This window comes from Stegodyphus dumicola, chromosome 3 (assembly GCF_044657685.1).
Source record: "Stegodyphus dumicola isolate Sdum_Otavi_A_Nest chromosome 3, ASM4465768v1".
NCBI lineage: Eukaryota > Metazoa > Arthropoda > Arachnida > Araneae > Eresidae > Stegodyphus > Stegodyphus dumicola.
The window spans coordinates 36,649,932-36,677,183 of NC_140770.1; the positions used below are offsets into that span (position 1 = coordinate 36,649,932).

Consider the following 27,252-nt stretch of genomic DNA (forward strand, 5'->3'; position numbering starts at 1 on the left):
CTATAAATTCAAATTTGATTTTGTGTACATTATAAGGTATCAGCCTTTTACTAAATGTAACTTGTAACTAAACTGTAACTTCAGTAGGACTGTGAGTGAATTATCGCTATGTCTTGAAAGTACTAAGGAGAAGGACGTAAAAGGACCTTTATTTAAAAACTAAGATGAACAGAATTACAAGTAAGTAAGATTAACACTCTTGGTGCTTACAAATTAGCCAGCATTCACGGCAAGGAACTCAGAATAGAAATTCAATGTAAATCTGAATCTAAATAGATAATAGCCAAAAGCTACGCAAATGTAATCCGGGATTTGGCTCTTAAAACTTCACCGGTGTGAAGCATTATTAGCAATCATAATGCTTCATAATGCACAGCAGAAGACAGGAACTCTTACCTTAGAATAGCACACCTATCAACGTGACATTCACTAAACAAAACACGCTCTAACCTAATAATCTAAAACTTCCACTTAAATGCACGCGAACTTATTCGCATTCTGGTGGGAAAATGTGACAGTAAAGATTCGAAACATAAAATAACTGGTTTAATAAACAAAGGAAATCTTATAGCATATTTACATATGGTAGCTGATAGGCATATCTTATTAAACAGTATTTCACAATTTTTTTAAGGAAGCTGCCGTAGTAATAAATTTAGTATACAGTTTAGAGCGGCATACAAAATTTTGGTATGCTAAGATTTACATGCTTTCTGCATAAAAATATCTCAATTTCTCAATATTCTTCACATATGCGTGTCAATAAACACTGATCTTGTTGTTTTTACTATTCGTACAAGTCTTGTTTCATTTTAAAAAGTACGTAAAGTACAGAATATATTTTTATTTACCTTAGGTACTAAAGCTGGATGATAAAAAAGTGGATATTCTCATGATAAGACATTTATTGTTATATTTAGACTATTTTATCATGGGTTATTTGTAGGGGCTGTTTTGTCATGGGCTATTTTGACGGGTTATGCTGCTCCGTACCCGGCTTTCAGACCACTCAACTTTTATTTTATGTGGAAGTTAACAAGTTCACATTCGATATCGGAATATTTATCTCAGAAGTATAAAGGAAAAGGGGCCCATTAATTTATTAATGGTATAGATCAATAATAACCCATGATTACTTTTATTTAAATTTCAAGAGCGTGTTTTATGTTTGATATAGTTACTTAGCTCTACAGACTGTTAGAGTTTTAATAATATTTGACCTTTAATGTAACGTTGAAACTGTCTAGCGAACATAAATATTCAAAGCATCTATTCTGTATTAGTTCATATTAGTAATAAAATATTGAAAAATCGTCAAAATGTACGTATGTGTCATACACATTTAATTTTATCCAAATAACATTACTAAACATCTGACGAGACCTAGGATATTAAAATAAAGTTACAAGAAAGAAAATTCAGATCTAAAATGCAGAAGCCATGAAGATTAAGAATTAAAGAGATCTTTATAATTGCAATGCATGACATATCTTGACGCATCAAGTCTGATTTTCTACGTATAGCTTGCTCAAATAATTACTTTAAGGCCTTCGGAAATGCAATTACCAATATAATTTTATTCCCGACTTTAATAAACATCTTGCAAAATAACTTCTAAAAATATCTAGGAAAATCAATCTTTTCATAGAACTATTTTGGAAATCGCAATAATGTTGTTCTCCAGAATAGAACCTCATAAAGCATTCTTGCATCATCAAAAAATAAAATAAATGAAAAGCTTCCTCATCTTGGGTGAATCTTTACCTCCTTTTTTGCGTTGCTTCTGAACGAAAAATGGAGGAAAAATGGATTTAGAACCATTTATTTCTTTTTTTTTTAGCGGTATCGGGAAAAAACCGGAAATATTCTTTTTGCTTCAGTGCATTCGTCTTCCAAGGAAAGAGGCAGATATATACCGCACTCTTGGAGGCCATATTTTGGGCAGTGTACCTTCTTGACAGATACTTTTTGAAAAGCATCAATATTCCGATTCAGAACTCTTTTCAAAATTCGTTAGATTTCCTCCTTTCCGTGAATGAGGAATGCGTTTTTTACCTTGAAATATATACGGTCGGGATATCTTTCAGTACTTCTTTACGTCGCTGGAGGAAAGATAAGAAACAGAGTAGATACAGAGCTTAGATAGTTGCTCTTTTATATCCTCTTAAAAAAATAAAAAATTGAATGTACATCAGTGTTGCATTTCTAAACTCGTCATAATAGTTATTGCGTTGGAAAGAAAGTAATTTTGGTTTCCACAAATAAGACAGCGTTATGTTAGTTTTGTTTTTTCTGTCAATCTTATATTTTGTTTTCTTTTGAAATTTGGTAGTTGATATTTTTAGGTTGCTATAGAAGCAAATTCCACATATTTTTGTTTGAAACTGTAGCTTAGAATCAGTTTTAACATGGGATGCAAAAATTAATATTTTCGACATATTTTACTTTTTTATATTCATAAAAGTAAAACAGCGGTTGAGGCTTACAAAGAGATATTGAAGTTTATAGTGCTGTTTACTCAACGGAAAGCATGTGTAAGAATTCGTTTAAAAAATTTCATTCTTTAGATTTTTTTACTTGAAGGTGATCGACATTCTGGCCGACCATAATTGAATCGAATCGTCATATAACTCAGCGAAAGATTGGAAAAGGTTAAATATATCACGCACACAAATAAAATCTTTAAAATCAGCATATCATTAGAATTCCAAATAGAGTGCTAAGTGTTACCATAACTTTTTTATATTTACTACGTATTTTATATATTCTACATTATTTCTTTAAAAACAATACGTAGCGATAATATTTGGTGGCAGCATATTCTTACGTGAAAAGCGATTCGACACAAAAGTGAAACGGATGCAAAATTGATGATTCAGGAGGACGATTTCACAGAAAAGAAAATGGGAAACAATTTTCTAACGCTTTTATTAGATTATATTTACAATAATTTCGATAAATTGTACGTTACTTCTTCTGAAAGGTTTACTATTGTAACAAAAACATAATGGTTTGTTGTAATTTTCAGCTGCTTAAGAGTTCGTCTCATTTGAATTAATCTTAGGCACTGTTTTATCATTATAGTACATTATTAGATTTCAAAGGACATGTATATCATCAAAAAACTCGAATTCGGAAGACATAAAATTCCTATTCCATCGATCTCCTAATTCTACCATCCATCCATCTTTAATTAGCAGCACTGTAATGGAAAAGAAGTTTCTAGTTGGCACGAACATTCCTCTCTCTTTATCGAATTTTGTGTCTGATACTGCGAGAAAAAATGAAACAAAAAATACATGAAATGAAATAAGAAGGGAATTACTTCTACCAATAAAAAAAGAGCTGGGGAAAAGGTGTTGAGTTTAGACGGATAACAAGGAAGGACTTTTTTCACTTTTCGCCAGTAATGGTAGGAATTTAAGTAACACGAGTTTATAGAGATAAGAACTTTCTTACAGACAAAAGGAATTCATCTCGCGAGGAATATTACTTTTCTTCTTTGTCCGAAGAGGGACTTTTTTCTGGGAATATTTCGCTTTACATTTTGCAAAAAAACTAATGAATTTCTATTTTTAAATTCTTTCAATGAATATTTTATTCTTAGATTTAAATGAACGTTTCTCTAAATATTTCAATATTTTATCATATTCTGGAAGCACAAGAACTGACAAAGACGTTACATACGATAATTTGTAGCCACCAGGATTTGGCGATGGGTTTTCCTAATCCCCACTGGCCCTTTTAATGGGGAAATACATACGATATTTTTTTCCTTCTTTCCGCATGGCTTCGTGGTGTAACTGAAAGCATGCTGGAAGCGTATTCGAGAAGTCAGGAATTCAAATCCCGGTGGGGGCATCGCAAATTTCTTGGATTTTCTTACCGCGAAAAATTCTAAATCACTCTACATAACCAAGATTTCAATGAAAAATATAATTTGATTTCCATATTTATGATATGATCAATTTATTTAAAATCTTCTATCTGATTTCCTTTTTCCTAACTTCTTTGGATTAAAAGAGAATTAAATGCATGTACTACCTTGGGTATTCTCAATTATTTCGATTCCCGATATTTTAACATTGTGGTGTAATGTTTTTACCTTTTGAGGCAGCAAATCTTTGCCTCTCTACTTTTTTTTTTACCAAAATGCCATTGGAAGTATTGAAAAAGATGATCGTTTAAAGGCCACTGGACTGTTATCAAATGAGCAACAGTCTATGTAGGGTACATAGCATACGTAGGTGGTAGAATACGTAGGATAAATACCTGAACCAAATTACAAGTTTTTCATGTAAATATTGTTTTAGATACCTAACACTTGTGATATATGTCAATAATATTTACAGTTTCCATTGCTGTGGATTCTTATTGATTGAGAAACATAAAATTAGGATTTTGATATAATAAAGAAATGAAATATTTCTCTTTTAAAATTCTAAAGCGTCAAAATTTATTATGGCATTTATGAAGTTATAAATTATTTATTCGAAAATTATATAGCAAGTGAATGAAAATTATGGAATTGGTTGTAAAATATTATAATTGAAAGTTCTTATTATCATTTTGCTCCAGTATCTTAATATCTCAAGGTTTTCGAAGTATATGCTCGTTATCAATATAAGTATAGAAACAACAGCATTTCTGAAAAAAAATTTGATATTTAATCATTTAATCTATGTTACATAAATGCACATACTGTCCTTAAGAATTAGGCTTAATGACTTTATATTCACTCTTTTGCAAAAAAATCAAAGCATCATGAAGAAAGTGGTTGGTTTTGATGAAATTGGATATGTGTATAGCTCATAAACAGATAATAAATGGTTAAAAATGGTCATAGTACCTCTTCACGGCTCACAATTACCCATTGAGTGTTCAAATTAGTAGTTGGTCGAACCGCCCCTGACGGCAATGCATGCTTGAATTCGTCGAGGGAAGAAGTTGTAGAGGTTTCTAATGTCATCCTGCGACACATTCTGCCTGGTATTCATCAGTTGTCGCTCCAGATCTGCTATATTTTGTGGTGCCTGAATCTGGCGGCCTACTATGCCCAAGATGCTCGATTGATGAAAGATCTGGTGACCTTGCTGGCTAAGGAAAAGTATCAACCGTACGGAGGCAGTCCAGATATATGCGAGCAGTATGTGGCCTGGCATTATCTTGTAGGAAAATGGCCCCAGGATGAAGTGCCATGAAGGTAATGCAAGCGGTCGCAGCATGGTATCAACATATCGTTGAGCTGTTAAAGATGTACGGAGGATGACTAAAGATGACCTGCTATCATAAGAAATAGCGCCCCACATCATCACACCAAGGGTTATGGCTGTATGCCTTTGTAAAACGAAGGCTGATTGGGACCGCTGGCCCCGTCCTCTCCAGACACGAACACGGTGGTCATCTGCTTCAAGAGTGAAGCGGAATTCATCTCTGAATACTATACGATGTCAGTCTGATGGCAGCCATGATGATCGGCTGCGACACCAATCCAGACGACTCCGCTGATGTTTTGCGGTCAAAGGCAAACGTTTTAAAGGCCTCTGTGAGCGTAACACCACCTCAGACAAGCGCCGTGAGATGATGGACGGTACTATGGGACGTATAGACGTAGCTGTAGTACGTTGAATAGTCGATAATGATACCGTTGGAGCGGTTCGGGCCTGGTGAACAATCATCCTATCTTGCCTCGCATTTGTTCTCGTTGGCCTTCCAGAGCTTTCATTTCGTCGGGCCCACCAGCGGCCGAGCGGTAAAGTCGATGAACACTGGTAGTTCGGTCCGAGGTTCGAATCCCGCGAACGGGCTGGTTTGGGTGTTTTCGTGGTTTTCCCCATGCGTAACGTGTATACGAGCAAGTTTCCCTTAGAAAGTCCTCCACGAAGGCATCAGTCCCTTTAGGCAGATAGCCCTCGAGGCTTTGCCAAAATCACACACACACACACACACATTTCGTCGGCAACGTTCTTGTAGCAACCATAGATGCCAACATCTTTGCACAACAGTGTCTGTGCGTTTCAGGTGGTGGCCTATTGCTCGGCATGACAACCCAACAATGCGACCACGTTCGAAGTTGTTTAGTTGTCTGTAAGGCCTTTGATATCGTCGTAATGCCATCTTTAGTTGCTTTTTTACGAATTACAATGGCAGCAACAAAAAAGATAAATTTTCCACCTCTGTTACTGGTTTTATGCTTTGCGAATTGTGCACTACAAATGTGCAATTCCTGTTCATTTGCCTTGAAACTTTGATCATTTGCATGTTCGATCAAGATGTTTTTGCATACCAAATTTCGTCACGACCGCAAACGTCCTTCTTGGTGCTTCGAGGTTTTTGCAAAAGAGTGCATATTTCTTACTTGGCCAAGTGCAACTGACATATTTGTAAAGAAAAATATCTAACAAAGGAAATGGATTATTTTAATTACCTTTCACATAGACTTACATGTACGTTCACCAGCCGCATTTCCTTTGGCGGAAATGGAAATTCCTGAAGTTATTTCTAAATCTTTTGTAAAACTTGGATTCATATTCGTTTATTTTTAAGTGTTTTAAGTGTTATGGAGTTTTAGGCCCCGAAAAGTCTAGCTAGTAATACATACCTGTATTCATATATTAATTCAGAACTATCGATAATATTAATTCGGTATTATCAATAATATGTCATTGATAATTTACTCTAATGACATTTCTAAAATACAGCAAATCTAACTCCATAGCCTTCTCATCCTCCAAAATATGGTTAGAAATTTAACTAAAATGAAATGATTTTTAAAACTTCCTTTTTTTCAAACCTTCGAAATTATGTTCTATGCACATTCACCTTCTTTTAAGTTTTCAACCAATAATACAACAACATTCCAAAGTTTTTCTTCAGTTTTGTTTTCAATCATGAAAAATAAAAGCTGAAAGAAAAGATTACATTTTTAGCATAAATATATACAGCCAAGTGGAAAGACATTTCTACTACTAAAGCATCTGTTCTCAGATTTTCATTATATATGGGAAACGTATTCCCACAAGCATATACTCATTGCAACTGAACTTTGTAATCGGATCAAAAACTATATTTAGAATGTACACATGTACACCTCGAAAACTATGAAGGTCTCGAAATTTAACTGAAAATTTCATCTACACAGGATTTCTGAGCAATATTTCACTTAAAGCTTTAATAAATCCTTTCCCATTTTGATGTTTCAGGCTATGATATTTAACTGTAGACGGTAATGAAATGATGTTAATATTAACACTGGCAAAGTGGCATTTCTTTTCATCATGCTGTTTGGGTCGATTTCCTTTGTACAGCTATTGATACCAATTTGAAAAAGCTTTCAGTCATATTGCATGAATATGATTTTTTAAATATTCTCTCTCACGATGATCTCTAGTTGAAGAGATCTAATAAAAGAAGAAATTCAAACCTGTTCTGGCAACATGTCTGTGTCAATTTTACGAATTATACATGGGCCTGATCTAACTATAACAAATTCTTAAATCTACTTGTCATTCCAACGTGTAAAATTTCTACTTTTAGCACCCGTAATACGTTTAACAAGATTTTGTGTAGATGTGTAAAGGATTTTTCCGTTTTCTTGGGTCAAAGGCACTACATAGATACAAAAATCTAGGAACATCTATACCGAGGTTTATATAAGTTTTATCTATTTGCTTAAATCAAAATTTTAGTTTTGATCTACTTCTACCAAACTGATTTTTCTTGCAATGACTCTTCTGACAATTATCTTGATATTATGACAATCCAGTATTTCACTGTGATTTTTTTAAAATTATAGCTGTTTCTGACAGTAGCAGTATGCTCTAGAAGGAATTCAATGAGGTTCTGCAAGTGAGGCGGTGATACTGTTGGCTAGAAATCCTGCAGTTTCTGCCGTAAATTCGTGACAGAATATGGTGGACTATACAGACGGTTGCAGCTCTTCCCTCAGATGCTTGAGATGCTTTATATTGGGGACCTTGGAGACAAGGTGAGTATTTAACTAGGCGGAGCTATGCACGTTGAACCACTCTTGTACAATGTGTAATCGATGGGGTGGCGCTTGTAAAAGCGAGTCATTCCGAGTGAGAGAACTAGTGCATCAGCGTATATGACCAGTCAGCAATTCAACATAGCCTGAGTTTGACAAGGTCGCCATCTAGGACAATCAGAGGGCTCAATAATGGCCACATAAAGATCCAGAAAATTGCAATCGTCTCCACTGACCTGTGCATCTTCTGCCTGAAAGGAGGAATGTAGTACTATGTGTGGTGTATCCCGAACACAAACAATACCATCCACTTATAGTGGCTAGAATCTCGATTCATCAGGCCCTCCCTTCGCTGAGTTATTCAGTGAAGAAGTGCGTTCGTTTCCTTTCTTTTACGAACGGCATGCAGCCCGCCGTTGCTTCACAGTGTTAGGTTGGTGGGCAGGGATGAGATACTGGTCGGAGGTTGAGATATCGCTACTGCTGCTAAAGTGTTTCCAAGTGTGATTTAGAAAACTGCAGTCGTATCAATGGATGTCTTCCCGTTATCAGTGAAACCCAAGGCGACTCGAGTTGGGCCAGTTGTCTACGAACAGTTCTTATGCAGACGTTGCATTAAAGTTTCAAAATCTGACGTAAGTTTTCACTTCTTACTGTCAATACGAGAGAATCTCCAAGCACCTTCTTCGCTGGTTTTAGACTACATTCTGCATGATTAACACCATATTTTTTGTTTTACAGGTACTGTCGGCATATCCGTGCCAATCTACCGCGCGATGTATCCCAGCAGTTTGGCAATATCGAACGTTATCGAATATACTTGCGGGCGCCGACAGTTTCTCAACAGTAAAACTTGCTTAGATCCATGCCTTTTTTAATGATAAAAACTCCGGTATGCTGATCGAACTTATTTATACACTGTGACATCGATTACAGCAAGTAGCCCAAAATAGTCAGTTTCCAACGGGTCATTGGCTCCCATTACGCTCCTTTACATTTTCCTATCGCAGGTATGTATAATAATTTGTCTTTCCAGTATATTTATTATTTATTTTCCAGTATTTCCAGTATATTATTATAATTTTATTGTTGAAACTATCTTTTACTGACCTTTCGCACGATCAAAATTATCATCACAGGATTTCAATATTTACTCCATTCGATAGAACAGAAAATAATTTTTCAAACGACGTGTTTTTGTAATTTCTATTATAAATTTTCGATTTTTGGTATTTGTTTAAAAATTCTATGAACGGAATTTTAAAATTAAAGTCAAAGAATAATTTAAATGTATTGAATTCAATCTATATCCACCTAATTGATCAGAAAACGTTGAAAGAAAGGTGATGTCAGGAATTTCGTTGCTTTGCTGATTGGAGGGGGGGGGTAATATTCATTAATTTCTAGGTACTGAATTCCTTTATCATTTTCCTTCTTTATATAATTGAGAGTAACAAAATAAAAAAACATGAAAAGAGCTTATAAATTATATGTGTTTTAAAACATTCCACTAAAATGTAAAAAGTTTTTTTTTAAAATTTTTTTTTATCCCAATAACTTTGGTTGTAAAGGACAATAAATGAAATAGCAATAGACAGATTAAAATATATTTCAGCTTTAAGCGAATTTTAAGGCTACACAGAATTGATACTAAAATGACATAGGTAAGAATTATTACATTCAGTTCATTTAAATTTCTCTTTGACAACAACGGTGAGTGGTTGCTAAGACAAATATCTGAAATCGGTCATAGTGAGAAGTTCACAGTGCTATTCTTAGTCGCATTCCGAAAAACGTTGTGATCGCTAATTTTTTTAAAACTTTTTAGTGAATTTATTTAAAGCTTTGTAATTTAAAAATACATTTTATCTAATAAAAATATAGATCTGAAATTTTACGATCATGCTGGGCATGTTGTATGTACATATTTATATATGCATAAAATACGAACGTGCACACACTATAGTGACATTAAGAAGTAATGATTATATTTTCAACTCATATTATGTTTAAACCTTTGTACATGGAGAGCTTGCTAAGGAAAACTGGACACACGTTACACATGAGGAAAACGCCCATGCAGCCAACCCGTTCCCCTAGAATCGAACCCAAGTGGAACCTGACAGTATTCAATGACTTAACCACTCAGCTGCTTAGGTTTGACCGTAACCACTATTTTTGCTTTCAAAATATGTTTGTATTTTCGTTGGATATCCACGTAAAAAAGAATACGAATTTTGCTCATTATTAAGAATACTGAAGACCTTTTGTTTGAAATCTAAGTTTCATTCATTCACATTTGACTTCTAACTATGTGTTCTTTCCTGTAAATTAAAAGCATTTAGTTCCCGGCTGAATGTTTAATATATATATATTTAAAACGAATACACATTTGCATACAATTATTTTTAAAGAAACGTTGTTCCTAGTATTAACAAAGTCATCGCAGTATAATCTTTAGAAAATATATCGCAAAATTACATTTACAGGTTGCAAGACTAAAATGCCAGAGAGTCATAAATTTCTATTACGTAACGTCAGTGCTTGCAAATCTAAAAAAAAACTCAAGTATTTTACTTCACATACTAAAATGGAAATTGTTGTCCCAGAGGGCTGTCTACACTTAAACGTGCCTTCAAAATCTGCAGCAAAACTCTTTGGAGATGCATCATTTATTTTTTTCCTTGCTGAAAGTTTTGCATTTATTTATTTCACAGAAGCTCTCTCTCTTTCAATATATATATATATATATATATTTGCAACTTGCAGCATTTTCTTACATTTATTTATTTTTTCATTTTGGTTTTGGCCGAATAAGGGAATTTCGTTCCTTTCATCCGAAATTTACGGGTTTGGAAATCTTTCAGGTTTTCTTTTTTTTTCTATCCGTCGCTTCCTGAATTGTTCAGACGGAAGTGTGCGTGGGATAGGTTATAGCGCATAAAACGTTGGAGAGGTTGTAAATTCGTACGAAGCTGAGGGAATAGGGCATAAATCAAAAGTTTCCGCTACAGCTGTAAACGTATGACTAAGGATAACAATGGTATAGGTAACGGATGTGAAAACGCACATTTAGTTTTATTACGCATTTAAAATTATAATTCAAAATTTGTAGTCCAATGTTGTTAACGACTTGTCATACCGGCTATGAGTATTTTTCTTTAGCACACTGGCTACCACTTTAAATCAAAATGGTGAAAAAGCAAAACGTTCAGGATAAATGACATTTTTAACTTCAAAATGATAAAATATAAGGACAAAAAATATTTTAGGCTTTGAAGAGAAAGGCAAAAGTCATCCTCGTGTTACCCCAAAACTTAGTTAAGTTATACACCTTCAAGAATCATTTGGGATCTCACAAGAGAATCATAAGTAAAGTGAAATTAAAAGCTTTTATCCTGAAAGGATTTGTTTCATAGTCTGGTTGCTTTGTGAAAGTATGCATTTTAGAGTACACATATCAGCGCTTGGATTTAAATTCGCATTATTTCTAGGTATTATAATCTCATGGGGATGTAAATTAAATAGTAATCAGTTTTACCGTAAGATTTATAGCGTGGTGTTTCAAGTAATTTAAACTTTTTGTCGTTAGACAGTATCGTTAGAAAAATATTTATCTAATTGTTCCAATGTAAGTATTGAAATTTTTTATTTATGTTTCAAATTTTTTAATTTAAAATTAAATTTTGTTAACAATTCAGAATCATAAGTTTCATTTTCTATTGAAAAAAAGAGCTTTCGAATTACATACACTTAATAAAACGATTTATTTATCTTTAAACTAGTATATTGTATTATTTTTGTACAGCGAAAATAGATGATTTAGTTTCTGTGTTTAAAAATGTATGAAATGAAACTGAAATCAACTTAATTTTCCAACAAATATGGTTCTAAATGTCTTCTCATGCAGTTGTCAGTTTTATCATTAATAGGAACAATCAGGTAACATTCTATATTAGAAAATACTATTGGTGTCGTTAACCTCGTGAAAATTCTATAGTCTAGGCTGACTTTAATCAAGAAAATACCAGCCAGTATCCTTCACATAAGCCGCCTCCGAAAGTATCCCATTTTCAGATAGATAGCCTTCAAGATACTTTGTTATAAGTTATTAAACGGACATCCTTTCTGTGAATGATGATTTTCCCGACATTATATACCAACTGAAGTCTAATTTTTGCAATATGAATGTATTTAAATTACAGAAGAATTAATTCTAGAAGTCTAATTTTTTTAACATATTTATTTATCCGTGAACGGCAAGTATAAGTTAGTGCTTTTTGCAAATGACAGAAAGAGAGGAATCACTTAATGACTTTTAAAATAAATTAAAATTTATTTGAATAAATTTTACTTGAATTAAATATATTAACAAAAATCAATTATACTCTCATACCATCCCATCAATTTCAAACGAAGTAAACTAAACTTCATTAATAAAGACTTCATGCCAGATGTGTCCAGTAAAACCCTAATATAGATTGTTTAAATTCATATCTCATTACGAATTAATTTATTATTCGGACTTGTTAGACGCTTTGAGAGACCTATCTGTTCACAGAATCTACAGACTATTTAATTCAGAAATGATCATTAAATTAGCAATTGAAATTCAAATACGATAAGGACAGTTAATCTATTCACTCATTTAGGTAACAATTCGAATAAATTTAAAGTGTATGTTCTTAATGTACGTAGAAGTTTTATTCTTTTTAATTTTAAAAGGGGGAATTAAACATGCAACAAGTAACCAAGTTTACATATCTCTCGTTAAAATCGTCATAAATAGGGACGCTCTTAAATTTTACTGTATTTATAACTTATTAATTTTTCAAAATATATTAACTTTGCTTACGGAAACATGGCTTGAAAATCTTCTTTATAGCTTAGTCAATCAATTTCGTTCCACTAATATAGTACTTGTTTGGTATGCAGAAATGCAGCAGTTATTAAATAACTGCTGCATTCTTAGCGAAATGATTGCCAAATATTCGAAACAAGGTACTCATTACTATACTTCAGTGCGTTTAACGGTAGGGGATAGTTATTTCAAAGTTATTCATTTATAAGATCTATGCATTTCTAAATCATTAATGTTAGTAACATTAGTCTTTCATATTTCTAGTATATAAGCATTATATGGAATTTTTTTTGCTAACTTATATAAGCATTATATGGAATGTTTTAACTAACTGCAATAACTGTAGCGACGTAGAATGGCGCTTATAGGAATATGACACATCTGTTGATTTTTGGTTTAACAACTTTGGTTAACTAACGCATTTATTGCTGATTTCTCAGATTTTTAGCATGGAAGCATGTATATTTTTAATTTTTTATATATAATTATTTACGTATAATCTTTCTCTATAGTTTTCAAATAATGTAGCATATAATTTTATACGTTAGCCCTTATAAATGTTTTTTTAAATTTTCATAAATCTAAACATGAAGTTACTGTAGTTTCATTTTGATGTCCTTTCACTAATATGACCACAGCAAAACGTTAAGACCCTATTCTCATTCAAATACACCAGTTCAATATACTAAGTTTAGTACATCATGTCAGTACTGGAATAACGTACAAGCATAAATTTCTGAATTTTGACCATTTCCCATTCTTTTATATGGATCTATATGAAGTGTTTAATAAAATTATTGTTATCACTTTTTCTACTGTACCTTAGTACAATTATTAATTCTATATCAAATTTCATCTAAAATTTCTCCTCGAAAAGAGAAGAATTCATCTTTTTAGATACAGAAAACACCTATATAAAATATTGTTTACTGAAATCATTTAGGTAAATATTTTCATTACAAATAACGTCACAAAAATTGAGAATCCAGATTATACGATCTACTATTGCACAACCTTCGAATATCGAATATCACACATTTTGTTTCATCCGACATATGGCAAAAATTGAATTCAAAGAAGAAATTACTACAACTATAAATATCACAATTAAAAGCGATAATCCGGAAGAGGGATTACTGTGTTAATCAAATGATTTTGTGAAGCAACTTGTTGAAATTTACAGGTTATACATCATGACTTCCTTTAATATCTTTATAGTATATGTATTTCCTGTTGTAAATTTGTACACATTGCACTGAATAACATATTGGATGTACCTTTATTTTAAATGAAATAACTTAAGTATTTTAATCAGAAAACAGTGAATCTATGAACTGATTTTTAAACTGCAATAAATATTGTTTCTTCTTTTATCATACTAAAAAAGTATGTTTTCCAGTAGGTCAACTTTAATAAACAGTTTTTATAATTATGTTGGATAATTCGACCCTCATTTGATTTTTTTCTTGTCAGATAATCGTGATACTACCATATTTAGAATTTTAAATAAGATATTTTCCTCTTAAAGAAATAATAATTTCGAAAGAATTACTTTACAATGAATTATGTGACTGAAGGCATAACTTTTTAGGTGAAATCGAATCAGTTTCTGTGTGTTCTTTTGTTAAATGTACTAAGCCTAACTAAATGGTTACAGGATACGGGACTCACCATTCACTTTGAGCGCAATGTTTTTGCTGATGCCTGGTCCAATTCCATTTTCAACATGACATGCATACAATCCTGCATCCGTCTCTTGTGCTTTGCTGATTAATAAGGACCCATTGGCAGACACAACCCATCGAGGGCTAGAGTAAAGAAATGTTGATCCCTCTTCACTGCTACTCACTCCAGGAGTAGCTCCTCCGCCATTCTCGCCTGAAAGAGAAAAATTAGCTGCATTTAAATTTACAGAAAAATATAAACTTTTGAAAACGCTGTAAATTAATTCAAGTATCATCGATATCATTTTGTATTATGCTTTTTTAAGTTATTAAATGTTTTATGATTAAGTTTTAATCTTAAAGGACTATCTTTAGCTTCTAATAACGTTTAGTAAACATTCTTTTCTAAAGGAAATTTCCGCTGAAAATACTCATTCTTGCAGCAAAAAGAGCATAATAAACTTTTCAGGATAAAATACCATATGTTGAATTAAAAACAAACTGTATGAAACTATTAAACAAAAACTTAACTTAAAGAGTAACAGTAACTCATGAATCTATGTAAGGATATAATCTCGCTAAAAATATTCTACTGCCTTAAAAATATTCTGCTATAAGATACCGATAAATTAGCAACAAAGTGTTCTTTTTTCTTCTGTTCCTACCTAATCGATATCTTTTCAATAATGTAGTTATTTAGTTTTAGAAAATATAAACTTTAAGGCAGTTATTTAAAATTTTATCCCGTAAATCGCTATTGTTCGATATATATACATCGAACCTTTATATATATCGAACGAGATATATTATATATTTTGGAACCATATATATATATATGTGTGTGTGTGCATACCACCTTCACGGTACATATGACAATCTAACGTGTCCAGGCAAACGACAGCCTACAAACTTATAAGAAAAAGACCAAAAAGACCAAAAATTCCTAATCTAAATTTGAAAGATATACATAGTCATTTAGAAAGAAGTTAGTTACAAACGCATGACAAAATTTTGTATATCTGAGAGCGAGATTTCGCTTCTTCCTGCAAAATAACACAACATATTTCAAATAATAATAAGCTGGAATGTTTTAGCCGAATTAAGCTTTAACATATTTAGCAGCGATTTACAGATTAAACCTCTGAAGTCTTCGAATCAAATTGAAATCAAATTTATTTATATACGAATTTAAACTTAAAATTTATTAAACAGAAAGAGACCTTGTTAATTACGACATTTATGTAATTAAAATTCGTTACAATTACAAACACATAGTTTGAGAATAGAATGGTAAAATATGCCGTAATGTTAACTAGAAACAAAAACAATTTATGTTTGTTAGAGATATTCCTCTTTTAAATTTTGTATTTCTTCTAGTGAACGTGCACGAAATTTTGAGAATATGTGATAGGCTTAAGTAAGACCAAAATGTTTATGTATAATAATGCAAACTTTAAAATCCTTTAAATTTAGGAAATATTTCTCATTTATTTAGACTTAACTAAGAACGCAATGTTTTACCTTAAAACTCTTGAAAACTTCCTATTTAGCAGATTAAAATTATATCAGATTTATTTTGACCTTTTTATTATTAAGTATTCGAAATCATTACGCAAATTAATATTCGAGTTACACAAGGGGAATGAAAAAAAGAGGATTTTTTCACTTCTTGAATGCCTTGGAATAAAGAATACTTGGGCCAATGCAAAGAATTATAATTCGAACAAGTAGAACGAATTTTCGTTGCATTGTTCGAAAGAAATAGTAAATGAACATGCTAAAAAATAACTTTTGATATAACTTAAAAGATTTCAAACTCAACGGGTAGAAATCTAATCCGGATTGATTCTTTGTATAAAGGAAGGCTAGCTTATTAATATAGCATTTTGATTTCATTTCGAGTAATGGAACAAGCTATGGTAAATATTTTAAAATTGTTTTGACACTCTTTATAATTTCAAGACCCGATTTCTTTTATTCTTACTCGGGCAATACGTTTCAGCTCTCGCTTGGCTAAATTTCATGCAAAAACAATTTCTCATTTTATATGAAGATTCCACGTATTATTTATGGTTACTTCAATAGTAGGTTATAATTTTAGGTACCACGTGTACATAATAAAATGTCCAATGAAAATTTTGTATGAGATCTACAGCTCAATTAACAACAACTGTCTCTAGGTACTGAATTGTTTTAATACCCCATATTTGAGCTAATTCTCCTAGGTTTCGTGAATAATTCATAGGAATACGAATAGGACTAGGAATTGCTACAGAACAATCTGTAACAGATAATAATTTACGGTAAAATCAAATTAATCTTTCAAAAACAATTTGAAAAGCTGCCGAAAAAGGCAAATAATCATAAGAAATGAGGGAAACTATCTAACATATTTCATAGAATAATTTCGTTTTCAGGTGAAGTTGTGAATATCAGTTTTGCATTACGTTCTCAATCCATTGTTAATATAATTCTTCAGGTACAAAATTTAAGCGGACGAATATATAACACTTTTTTAAGAAGTAATTTCATTTAAACTGCCTTTCTTTTCATTATAAACATATTGTTCTTTGTACAAAAATTAGACAAATAATCGCGATTAATTAACATTAGATCTGTGTAAAGTTTACATGATGAGCGAAAATGATTTTGGATCTCACTACTAGCGTGAAATCCTAGAAGATATAAAGCAACACATTTGGATTAAGTTGACAAAATAATTCAATTAATCACACATTTAATTAGCAAACAGGATTATTGATTAAACCGTAAATGGCAGTTTCAAGAGGAGAAAAAAGCAGACTATCATGCTTATTAATCAACTGCGTTTATTAAAATCGATACTTTTGATTCAGTTTGACATATTTGATACTAAGTACTTCATTAAAATGCCTTTAAAATAAACTACATGCACATAAATCAAAACAAGAGAAAAGTAACCGAAAAATTTAATAAGAACAGCTAATTAAAAATGACTTATTCTTGAAATAATAAATATCATTCCCAGAACAAGACTTTAGTTATTCCACCGCATTTAATTAACCTAGGAAAAAGCATTATCATCTACCGAAGTACCGAAATAAGATGAACAGAGCTTTTAAATTATTTATGAAAACTGATGACCGTGAGCGCTGGAACAGACGACTAAAGAATTTTATTTAAAAATTTGATAACTGAACTGAAATTTTTCTAAAGCGGTTTGCGGCGATGTCATAAATAATCCCTTATCAGTTAGTAATTTTGTTTAGGTGAATATTTTAATTCTTATGAAAAATGTCCGGAAGTTAGTATTTTATCTAAGCTACTGCGTTCAAAGCTTTAAAGTTTTGTGTTGCATATTTTATCTTCTTAACTCGTTTTATATCTTGTTAAACTTACCGGCTACAGGAAAGCTGAGTTAGGCTTCTGGCGAATTATGCAAAAAGAAAAGAATTGAGGCGGTTGCCAGAGAAAAGCACATATAATATATACCGCAAGGAAGAATATTTTGCCCTCATATGTACTTATTTATACGGTTCCAAGTTTATGTATGTATACAGTCAAAGCAGAAATTTTTAAACTTCGCAGTGTTGCAAAATGTCCTAGGAAAACCATCTCATATATAAAAAAATAACAGCATTGCCAGGTACGTAATATAACACAACACTGAAAAAAGTGTCTATTATTTACAGTAATATATTTTTAAAGCATGTTAAATTAATAATTTAGCATCAATTAAATACATTTTTAAAATTAAAATAAATATTAATACCACTAAAATGAATTCATTGTTTATAAATGGCGCACTTTAGAAAGGCGATTTAAAATTTTAGGCAATTACAGGTTCATTAAATTCCAAAAGATAAATTAAAGATCTTACATTTTGCTGCATGGAAACATTCTGAGAAATGGGAATGTGAGGAGCTTATGCAAGATAAACACGTTAAATTCTGTATAACAGTAGCATTAGTTATAGTGAGTGAATGACATGGTCACGATAGTTAAACGTAATGCACTGGGACAAATTTGGGGAAAATTCTGATAAGGATGTCTGTAACGCAAAATACGAAAGACTGCATTAAGAATATTTCTAACATCAAAATTAAACTAATAATCCCCAGTACACATCAAGACTGTAGGACATCAAAGACTTTTAGGACGATGGGTATCTTGGATCAACCCCTTATGTCAGGGATGTCAAACTCATAGGTACACTTGGGCCAAACAAACAAGGTTTAACTTTAGGCGGGCCGAAAAAAAAATCGATATTCATAGAAACGTACATTTATTTCGAATAATACAATAATAAACATATATATATATATATATATATTTATATAGAAAAGAACAAGAAAAATTTAATGTTTACGTCCTGATACTTGACATCTCTTCTCTGCTATTATCTTTCCTATTTCGGGAGAAATTTTGTTTGCAGTGATAACTTTCAACGCTGACCCAAGGTGAGCATCATTAATACGGTTTCTAATAGGAGACTTATTACCTTTCATGACTGAAAATAACTGCTCGCACCGATAAGTGCTAGCAAACATGGAAATAATTTCATATGCGAATTTTCGAGTATTTTCAAACCTGGCTGGTAAATATTTGTAAAATTCAGGCACGCCCACTACAATGAATTTTCCTTTCAAATTTGAGTTGCATTGAATCTCGATCACCTCCATTTGCATATGGCTGGGTACTGAGTCAATACTTATTGAGAAAATCGAAGAAAACAAAAACAAATTTGTCTTCGAGGGAACTAAAATCATTAAACCTCTTTAAAATTCAGTTGTTAAATTTGCAATTTTTTCTGCGTGTTTTGGATACGAACAAGTATCATCTAAACTTGATTTGTTCATGCTGCACGTCGGGAAGTCCGTCAAATCTTCATTTTTAAGTTGTTTTTCCCAAAGAACTAGTTGACATTTGAATACTTTAATTATGTCAAACATGTTCGTAATGATATGTTCTTTTCCTTGTAACGATAAATTTAAATCGGTTAAGTGTTTGGTTATATAAACCAAGAAAGATAAATCTTGTATCCATATTGGATCGTAAAAGAAACTTTCGTCTTGATTTTTCGTTTTGAAAAACTGACATATTTCTTCTTTCAAATACCAGAATTGTTTGAGAATCTTGGAGCAAGATAACCAACGTACCTCGGTATAGTAGGACAAACCCGAATATTCACTCACTCACTTAAGAAAGAAGTGAATTGACGCTGATTTAAACCTCGAGATCTTATAAAATTTATAACTTTTTTTATACATGACAAAACATTCTCCATATTTATTACTTTCGTGCATAGAACTTCTTGATGTATAATACAATGCATATGATGAATGTTTGAACCGTGAATTTCACTAAGTGTTTTTCTTAGTAATGCTACGAAGCCCTTGTTTTTCCCGGTCATTTATGGACCGCCATCTGTAGCTACAGAATTTAATTTTGCCAAAGGTAGATTGTATTTCTGCAGAAGTCCAAAAACACAAGTAAATATATCTTCTCCTGTGGTAGTACCAGGCATCGGTATTAGTTCCAGTAATTCCTCAAAAATGTTAAAATTCTTGTCACAAGAACGAAGAAACACTGCTAATTGAGCTTTGCCACTAATGTCCGTGCTCTCGTCACAGGCAATGGAGAAACTTTCGAAACTAGATGATTTTGCTTTGATCTGATCACTTAAATTCGCGGCTAAATCAGTAACTCTGTAAGGTCCCTCACTTGAAATTCTAAGATAAGAGAATCTGATAAGCGAATAATCGCTAGAGTTCGAAGACGGGAAACAACAAGAGAGAAGGGTAAATAACCCTTTATTATTTCTATAAGATTTAACAAAACTCCTCCTGGGAGTGAACAAATAAAGTCCGCACTTTGGACTTGAACTTAAAAGACTAAGAATTAAACTAAAACTAAGATTAACTGACTAAGTATAGCCAAAGCTATCAAGGTTCAATGAGAGTTGGCCCTTTAACCTATTTTACTACGAAGCTTAGCAAGGGCCTGAGTACGGCCGAGCGTAAAACAGCTTTGAGAGAAAGAGCGGCCAGAAAGGCAAACGCGCGTAGTTCAGAAACTCTGTTTCCCTCTCTGTCTCAGTCCCCCCCGGGGGTCGACGTAGATAATTCTGCGAAGCTACTGGCTAGGATCTGTACCTAGGCAGTCTCGGCCACGGGGGTATAAAATTTATGAACTTGGTGGTTCTGAAGGCTCTGGGAAAGGTCACTTATTGGCCGGCCCCGGAGTCTGGCAAGTCCTAGCGCGGCGTGGTACTAGTAACCCGGGGGTCGCTGGGTAATGTCCCGCTGCGACGGGCTCGCCCAAGCGACTGGTAGGAGCATTAGACGACCGGTGCTGCCTGGGGTACTTCCCCAGGTGGTGCGCTGCTCTCCTGGAGGGTAATAGTGGAGGTTGAACCACCACGATGTGCCCAAAGGGGGAGTGGACCCGGAATGAGATTGAGTTCTCGATACGGGGAATGCCCAAATCTTCTTCTTCTTCTTCTCTGTCTCAGTAAATAACTTCGTGGTTTAAATACCGCTCCTTCTCATTAAATATTCAGCAAATTCCAAAACTACGTTCTGGCCGGAAGTAGTAAGTTGAAGTTAAGAATTTGACAGGAAAGGAACTTAAAATTTAACTGTTAATAAAGTTAACATAATCCTTACAACTCTTTCCGAAACTGTATTTCGAGACAATGAAATTGATTGAAAAGCCTTCACATTTCCAGGACAAACAATTTCTCCAGCTTTCATTAGGCATTCCTTGATGAAATCACCGTCAGTAAAAGGCTTCGAATGTTTAGCTATCAACTCGCACAAGACGCAGCTTGCATGTACCGCCGCTTCACTTTCTTGCAATACTTTACTAAACATGGACTGTTGCTTTTTCACTCCTAACTTGAGCTCTTTCAACTTTTCTACTCTCATTAATCCTTCGTAATTGTTATATTTCGATTTGTGTTGTTCGTAATGACGTTTAATATTATATAACCTTGGTACATTAATAGTATTATTACATATCCAGCAGATTATTTTATCTTTTATTTCACAGCAAAAATATTCTAATTCCCATTTTACTTGGAATATTCTATGTTCGTCAGCGATTTTTCGTTTAATTTTACTACCACTTGGTTTTGATATAGACATACTGAATACAAAGAGCTGGAATAAACACGGTTAACGTTAAAAAGTTAACAAAAATTTATTCTTTCCACAAGAGATAAATCAAAATGCTGAAATATTTCTTCAAAAATATTCTAACAATATCACAAAATGTCAAACGTTTAGCAAAAATCAATTCAAAACAGAGAAACTAATTCTATCTCACAGCGAAATCGCTACAAATCAATCACAGCATTAAGTAAACAAACAGTTCGCTAGAACTACAGCTACTACTGAGATGAGTTGTTTGTTCTCGGCTTTTATAAGCTTTATAATTAATTTCTCGAATATATTTATTTATTTATTTACCATCAGATGAGCAGCTGCACCGCCTTTAAGACATTCAGCTTTTACGCTCAACTGATGGAATCATCTACCAACTGTGTTGTTATGTAAAATACAATCAAATTTTAGAATTTTGATAATTACATAATAAAAATAAAATATCAAGAAATAAATATATAAATAATACAATAAATAATAAACATAAATAGATACAATAAATAAAAGTTAAAAATTTAGAATAAGATAAATACAATGTTGTTATATATGAAGTCAAATAAAGTATCAGAATTTTGAGAATTATATAATAAAAATTGAAGAAATTAAATATATAAAAACATAATACCTAAAGAAATATGAAAGTAAATGAAACGTAAATAGATAAGTAAATACTTAAGAAGATCATTACCAATTTTGAAAATGAACAACATAATGTATGAGAATAGTAGAGGCTGAGAATGTAAGATATGTAAAGAGTAAAGTATTTCATTATGGAGAATGAAGAGCAGTAATTGAATAAAAGTTGATGAGAAATAGTATTTGAATGAATTATGATGACCTGAATGAAAAGTTCGTGGAAATTCTTGATAGAGAGTATTTCTCGAATATACTGGAAACATCTGTAAATATCTGGATTTTTGTGGATGGCAACACAAAGCAATTACGAGATATTTATTTATTAGGTATTAAATGCACGCGCTGTTCTATTTTTAACCTTACAACGCAGCTGTCTTTACAAAAATCGTCTGCGTTGCTAAGGCAACATGAAGCAAATCTAATTACAATTCTAAATAAAAAAAAACAAACTAAATAAATAACTATGAAATCCGTAACAATATGAATTAAGTAATAATTAATAATAAAGCAAAGTGCATGCACATGCTAGCACCAACATATCGTACAAAACTATGATTGGAAAACTGAGACCATGAGTTCGGCCACATTCGGCTATCGGGGGATGCGTACAAGTTCTGAGTGCACCTGCGCCCCAAAAGCCGAAGGTAGCTGTACGCAAGCTACTCACACGCATTTTTAATTTAAGTAGTGTGTGTGTCAGCTCGCTGTGAGTAATCTAACAACACTGAATAAATTATTATTAATTAATTAGCAGTAAACATTTCATTTTTTTCTTCGTTGATATGTTATTTTATTATTATATATTATTATTTGCCGATATATTGGCCGGGCCGCAAAAATATTTGTTGTAGGCCGCATGCGACACGCGGGCCGCGAGTTTGACATCCTTGCCTTATGTCACTTGTGTGCGCAAGTACAGAAGTTTAGAAAGTTTTTCAATTAAAATCAAGCCGAAGCACAACAGCGGTGTTCACGATTCTTATTTAACAGTGAACTATAGGTTAAGATCACTTTTGATCAACTAAAAGGATAACCAGTTTAATAGAATATACTTAAATAAGTTTTAAAAATAAATTTATCAAAAGGATTTTGTTGTATATCAAAGCAGCTGGTCGCTGGTGTTTTAAGGCTGGTGCAAATTAGCACATAAATTCAGGTACGTGGGACAATGCAGTAGATTTAGTTAAATTGCTGAAGTTAAATGAAACAGAAAGGAACTTGACTATAGTTGAACGACACCAGTTATCTTTGAATCTACTATCAGCGGTTACCATCAAGCAAATAATAATCATTAATGACATATGAATTTCGGTTACCAGCGTGTGGAACAGCAATGGAGCAATGAAGAAACAATACTTTACAAAGAAGTGGAGAATATGAATTGGTAGCATAACGTAATGCAGTGCAACACTCCAAATGTTTTAGAAAGGGAAGTGCAGTATTTTTTTCTTTTGAGAAAACTAGAGTTCTCTTCGTTTCTAGCCTGAAAATTTTCAGCAAAATTCTGCTTAAATAAACTCAGCGCATGTTCATCGAACCGTATGTTCGATTAACCTAATATTCTTTTAAACAAAATAATTAAGTAGATTAAGAGAGGGCTAATAAGTCTGAAAACCAGTCATTACCAATGTCATTACCTATATTCAGTTGCCTATTTTATAAAAATGCATTCTTGTTTTATATTCAAAATAAGAGAAACTCAATATATCTGAAATATATAAAAATGCTGGTTTATTAAATCACTGATCTGAATATGACTGACCTTAAAACATGTATTACATCAATTGAAACTTTTTAATTACCAAACAGAATGAAATTTACGATAGAATTTCATAGGACGAATTATAGTAAATTAACAAAGCAAATTGATGTGATCGCTACATGACTTCTTTATACGGCCTATTAAATTTTATACATTTTTGATAAACTTCATTTAAACTTATTTCCTTAGAACTCAATTGATTGAATAAACACTTTTGTGATAGTATTTATTCAATCAATTCAGTTCTCACTTCGCGGTAAGGCAAAAATATGCAAAATCTCAAAACCTCTTCATTAAAAATTGTAAAACATAGAAAAATCCAATGCCCCAGATACAGCTAAAATTTTTTTACAATTAAATTTAGTATTTCTAAGCAAAAAAAGCAGTTGGGTCAATGCGCAAGAAGATAAAATTTTGGATGAGCAAAACTAAAAGTTAACTTTTGGTCCCAATGGGCAAAAAGACAGGGAAGTTCCTTCTTTAATTCTTGTCTTAAATGCTGTGAAGTTGGTTAATTAACTGACTTCATTCACTATGCTGCTAAGAGTTACAAATATAAACAAATAGAGGCCTCGTTAGGCCTATCGCCACTTAAACATTTAAATTGTTAATAATTCTATAACTACTTCCTGCAGATTAACTAAAGGTATAAAAATCTTAATAGGAACATAAAAAGAACCTTTTAAAGCACACAATGCACAATTCACAAATATAGAAGAAAACAAACAGAGCTCTTAGAGCCTGTACGTTTCATACAACCGATTGCAACTAAAAAGGGAAGTGCACAACTAAATGTTATAGTAGCCGATATATAAAATTTCAACGTTTTACGGTTAATTGATTTTAAGTTATGCGAGATACATGCATATATACGTACAGACCTCACGAAAAAATCTATTCTAAATCCATTTTAAAATCCGTTTTGAAAAACAATAGTCCTTTATTCTATTCGTACGTACAGATATCGTGCAAAAAAGTCTTCTAAGTGGATTTGAGAGCTATCAAAATGGATATTTTCGTTCCGAAATTTATCGTGATTACGATACTTCTTTTACTTCGTACAAGGAAGTAAAAAAGGGAGCATAAAAACATTTCACTAAATATAAAAATATCTTGTAATAAGGCCAAAATAAATTTTTGCTGTTAAGAAACGACGCGTTCTTATCTGTGTCTGTTTTTTGTGCGCATAAATCACCTTTTATCTTCAAATTTGTGATTAATGTGAGTATTAGTTGTTGTATTCTCCGTGCATACCATTTTTATTAAATTATCTGCTCCTGTGATGATTATTGACTTCTATGTATTTATTCATTCAAACTGTTATGTATGGCATTGATATCTATTTGGAATAGTGTGCTTACTTCCGTATTTCTCCCTTCTTATTTTACTAATGTTACCGCTTGAAACTCGGGAGAGGAAAAATATGCGCGGTTTATGCTATTTTTAAACAGACAGTTTAAATCATAAACATAGCAAATTAAAAAATCACACTTAAAGATATACTAATGTTCTTACATTGTGTACTTCAAAGGATTTACCAATTTCAATAAGATTGTTTTTACTCACATCAAAAATTTCCTATTTGTGCATACATTTTGCACTGTTACCATAAAGAGTCCACTAGATTATTAATGAGGGGAGGACTTCTAAAACAAGGTGTGACAACAAGATAGGTATCCAATTGAAAACTTTTTCATTTTGTATTTTAAAATTTCTGAAAAGTTTCCCGCTTTGTTAAAATACTTCTGTAGTGTTCTTAAACTGTGTCAAGATCTAACGTGTCGCCATTTTGTTAGTCATCTTGTACTTTTTTGCTTGAGGATAGAATAAAGATGATGATTTCTTTGTGAATACACATGCGTAGACTTGTATTGCTGTACTATACAAGAGAAAATTTAGGAGTGTTTTACCCTGGCTGTAATGTATCGATGTTGTTATCTTTTTCTTGTTCCAATGAAAGGATTGTAATGGAAGAACGTTTTTTAATTTAACATTTTTAATTCATTTTGGCTCTACTTTCTTTCTTTAAAGCTGTTTCTTTACGTTTTGCTTAGTTTACGGTTTTATTTTAGTCACGGTTGAGGCATATTTTTATCTACAACTGTAGGGTTTTCCTTAGCTAGAATAATAAATTATTCTAATTTTTGTTATCGTTTTTGAACTCCTCAACTTTCCTTCGAAGTTTCTCTCCAGGATGCAATTAAAGTTAAAATGAAAACGAGTATTTAATTAGGAGAAAAGAGAAAGTTAGTCAGAATTAGTCCAAATTTAGTCTGTCCTTTCTGCTGTTAGTCCAAGTTGCTGATACGCCGTCTGGGCGTTTAGTTAAAGTTTGTCGCGGATGTAGGTTTTTGAGTTATCCTGTTAGTCTTAAGTAGTCTAGCACTACGGTCTACTATCCAAATTTTATGTTAAATTATTCTCAAGTTCCCATAATAGTTCTCACAATAGTCGGTGTTATTGTGAGCGCGAAGTACTTGCATCATTGCTGAAGAATTTAATCAAATAAAAGGGCAATTTAAACCCTTTCCTCTGTGTGCTATTTCTTCACGCAAAAAAGCCGCCAGGTTTCCTAAAACGATCGCGCTAACTGTGTGATAGCGAAGAAGGTTAGACCTCACACAACAACTGACTGAGAGAGCTCCACACATATTTGTTTCCTTTTGATCCATTGGAACTGAAGAGCAGGTCTGAGGTTTTGGCAATGACAATTTATTTAAAAGTTTTGTTTAATTTAACATTTGTTATTTAAGAGCGTTTGACCACGGATAGAGAAACAAGCAAAATGTTTTAATTTACAACTTCTATGATCTAATCCTCCGAATAAAAACAGAGAATAAGACTGACATATGGTCGCAATGGACCGGAATTAAAGCCAGAAAAGACTAGCGGAGACTCAAAATCAATTTGCAAATTCAAAGACACATCTGGAATCCAATGATTATTAATTTCAATGCTTCGGATCGAAGTAAGAGGAAGCAGCGCAGTGTCTACACTGCAAGTGATAACCAAGAAGGCAAAAGTTAGATCTTCTTTTACAGTTCAAGTAGGAACATTGAAGACAATATATTTCTGATATTAGTGTGCGATTAGTGTCCTATACTTGAAGAATTTCATTTATTGATTTTCGAAGTTGCTTCAAATAGGTTTTCTTACTGAGACTAATGAATGGCTCCTCAGATTTTGTGAGAGCAATC

General features: G+C 32.5%; 1 protein-coding gene across 1 annotated transcript in view; it reads right to left on the minus strand.

Moving 5' to 3' along the window:
* Window positions 1-27,252, minus strand: part of LOC118192736 (cell adhesion molecule Dscam1-like) — a 329,595-nt gene that overhangs the window by 145,065 nt on the left and 157,278 nt on the right. Inside the window, exon 4 of the mRNA XM_085812762.1 lies at window positions 14,520-14,726. Within this exon, the coding sequence (XP_085668888.1) occupies window positions 14,520-14,726 (207 nt within the window). The remainder of the gene's footprint in view (window positions 1-14,519; window positions 14,727-27,252) is intronic.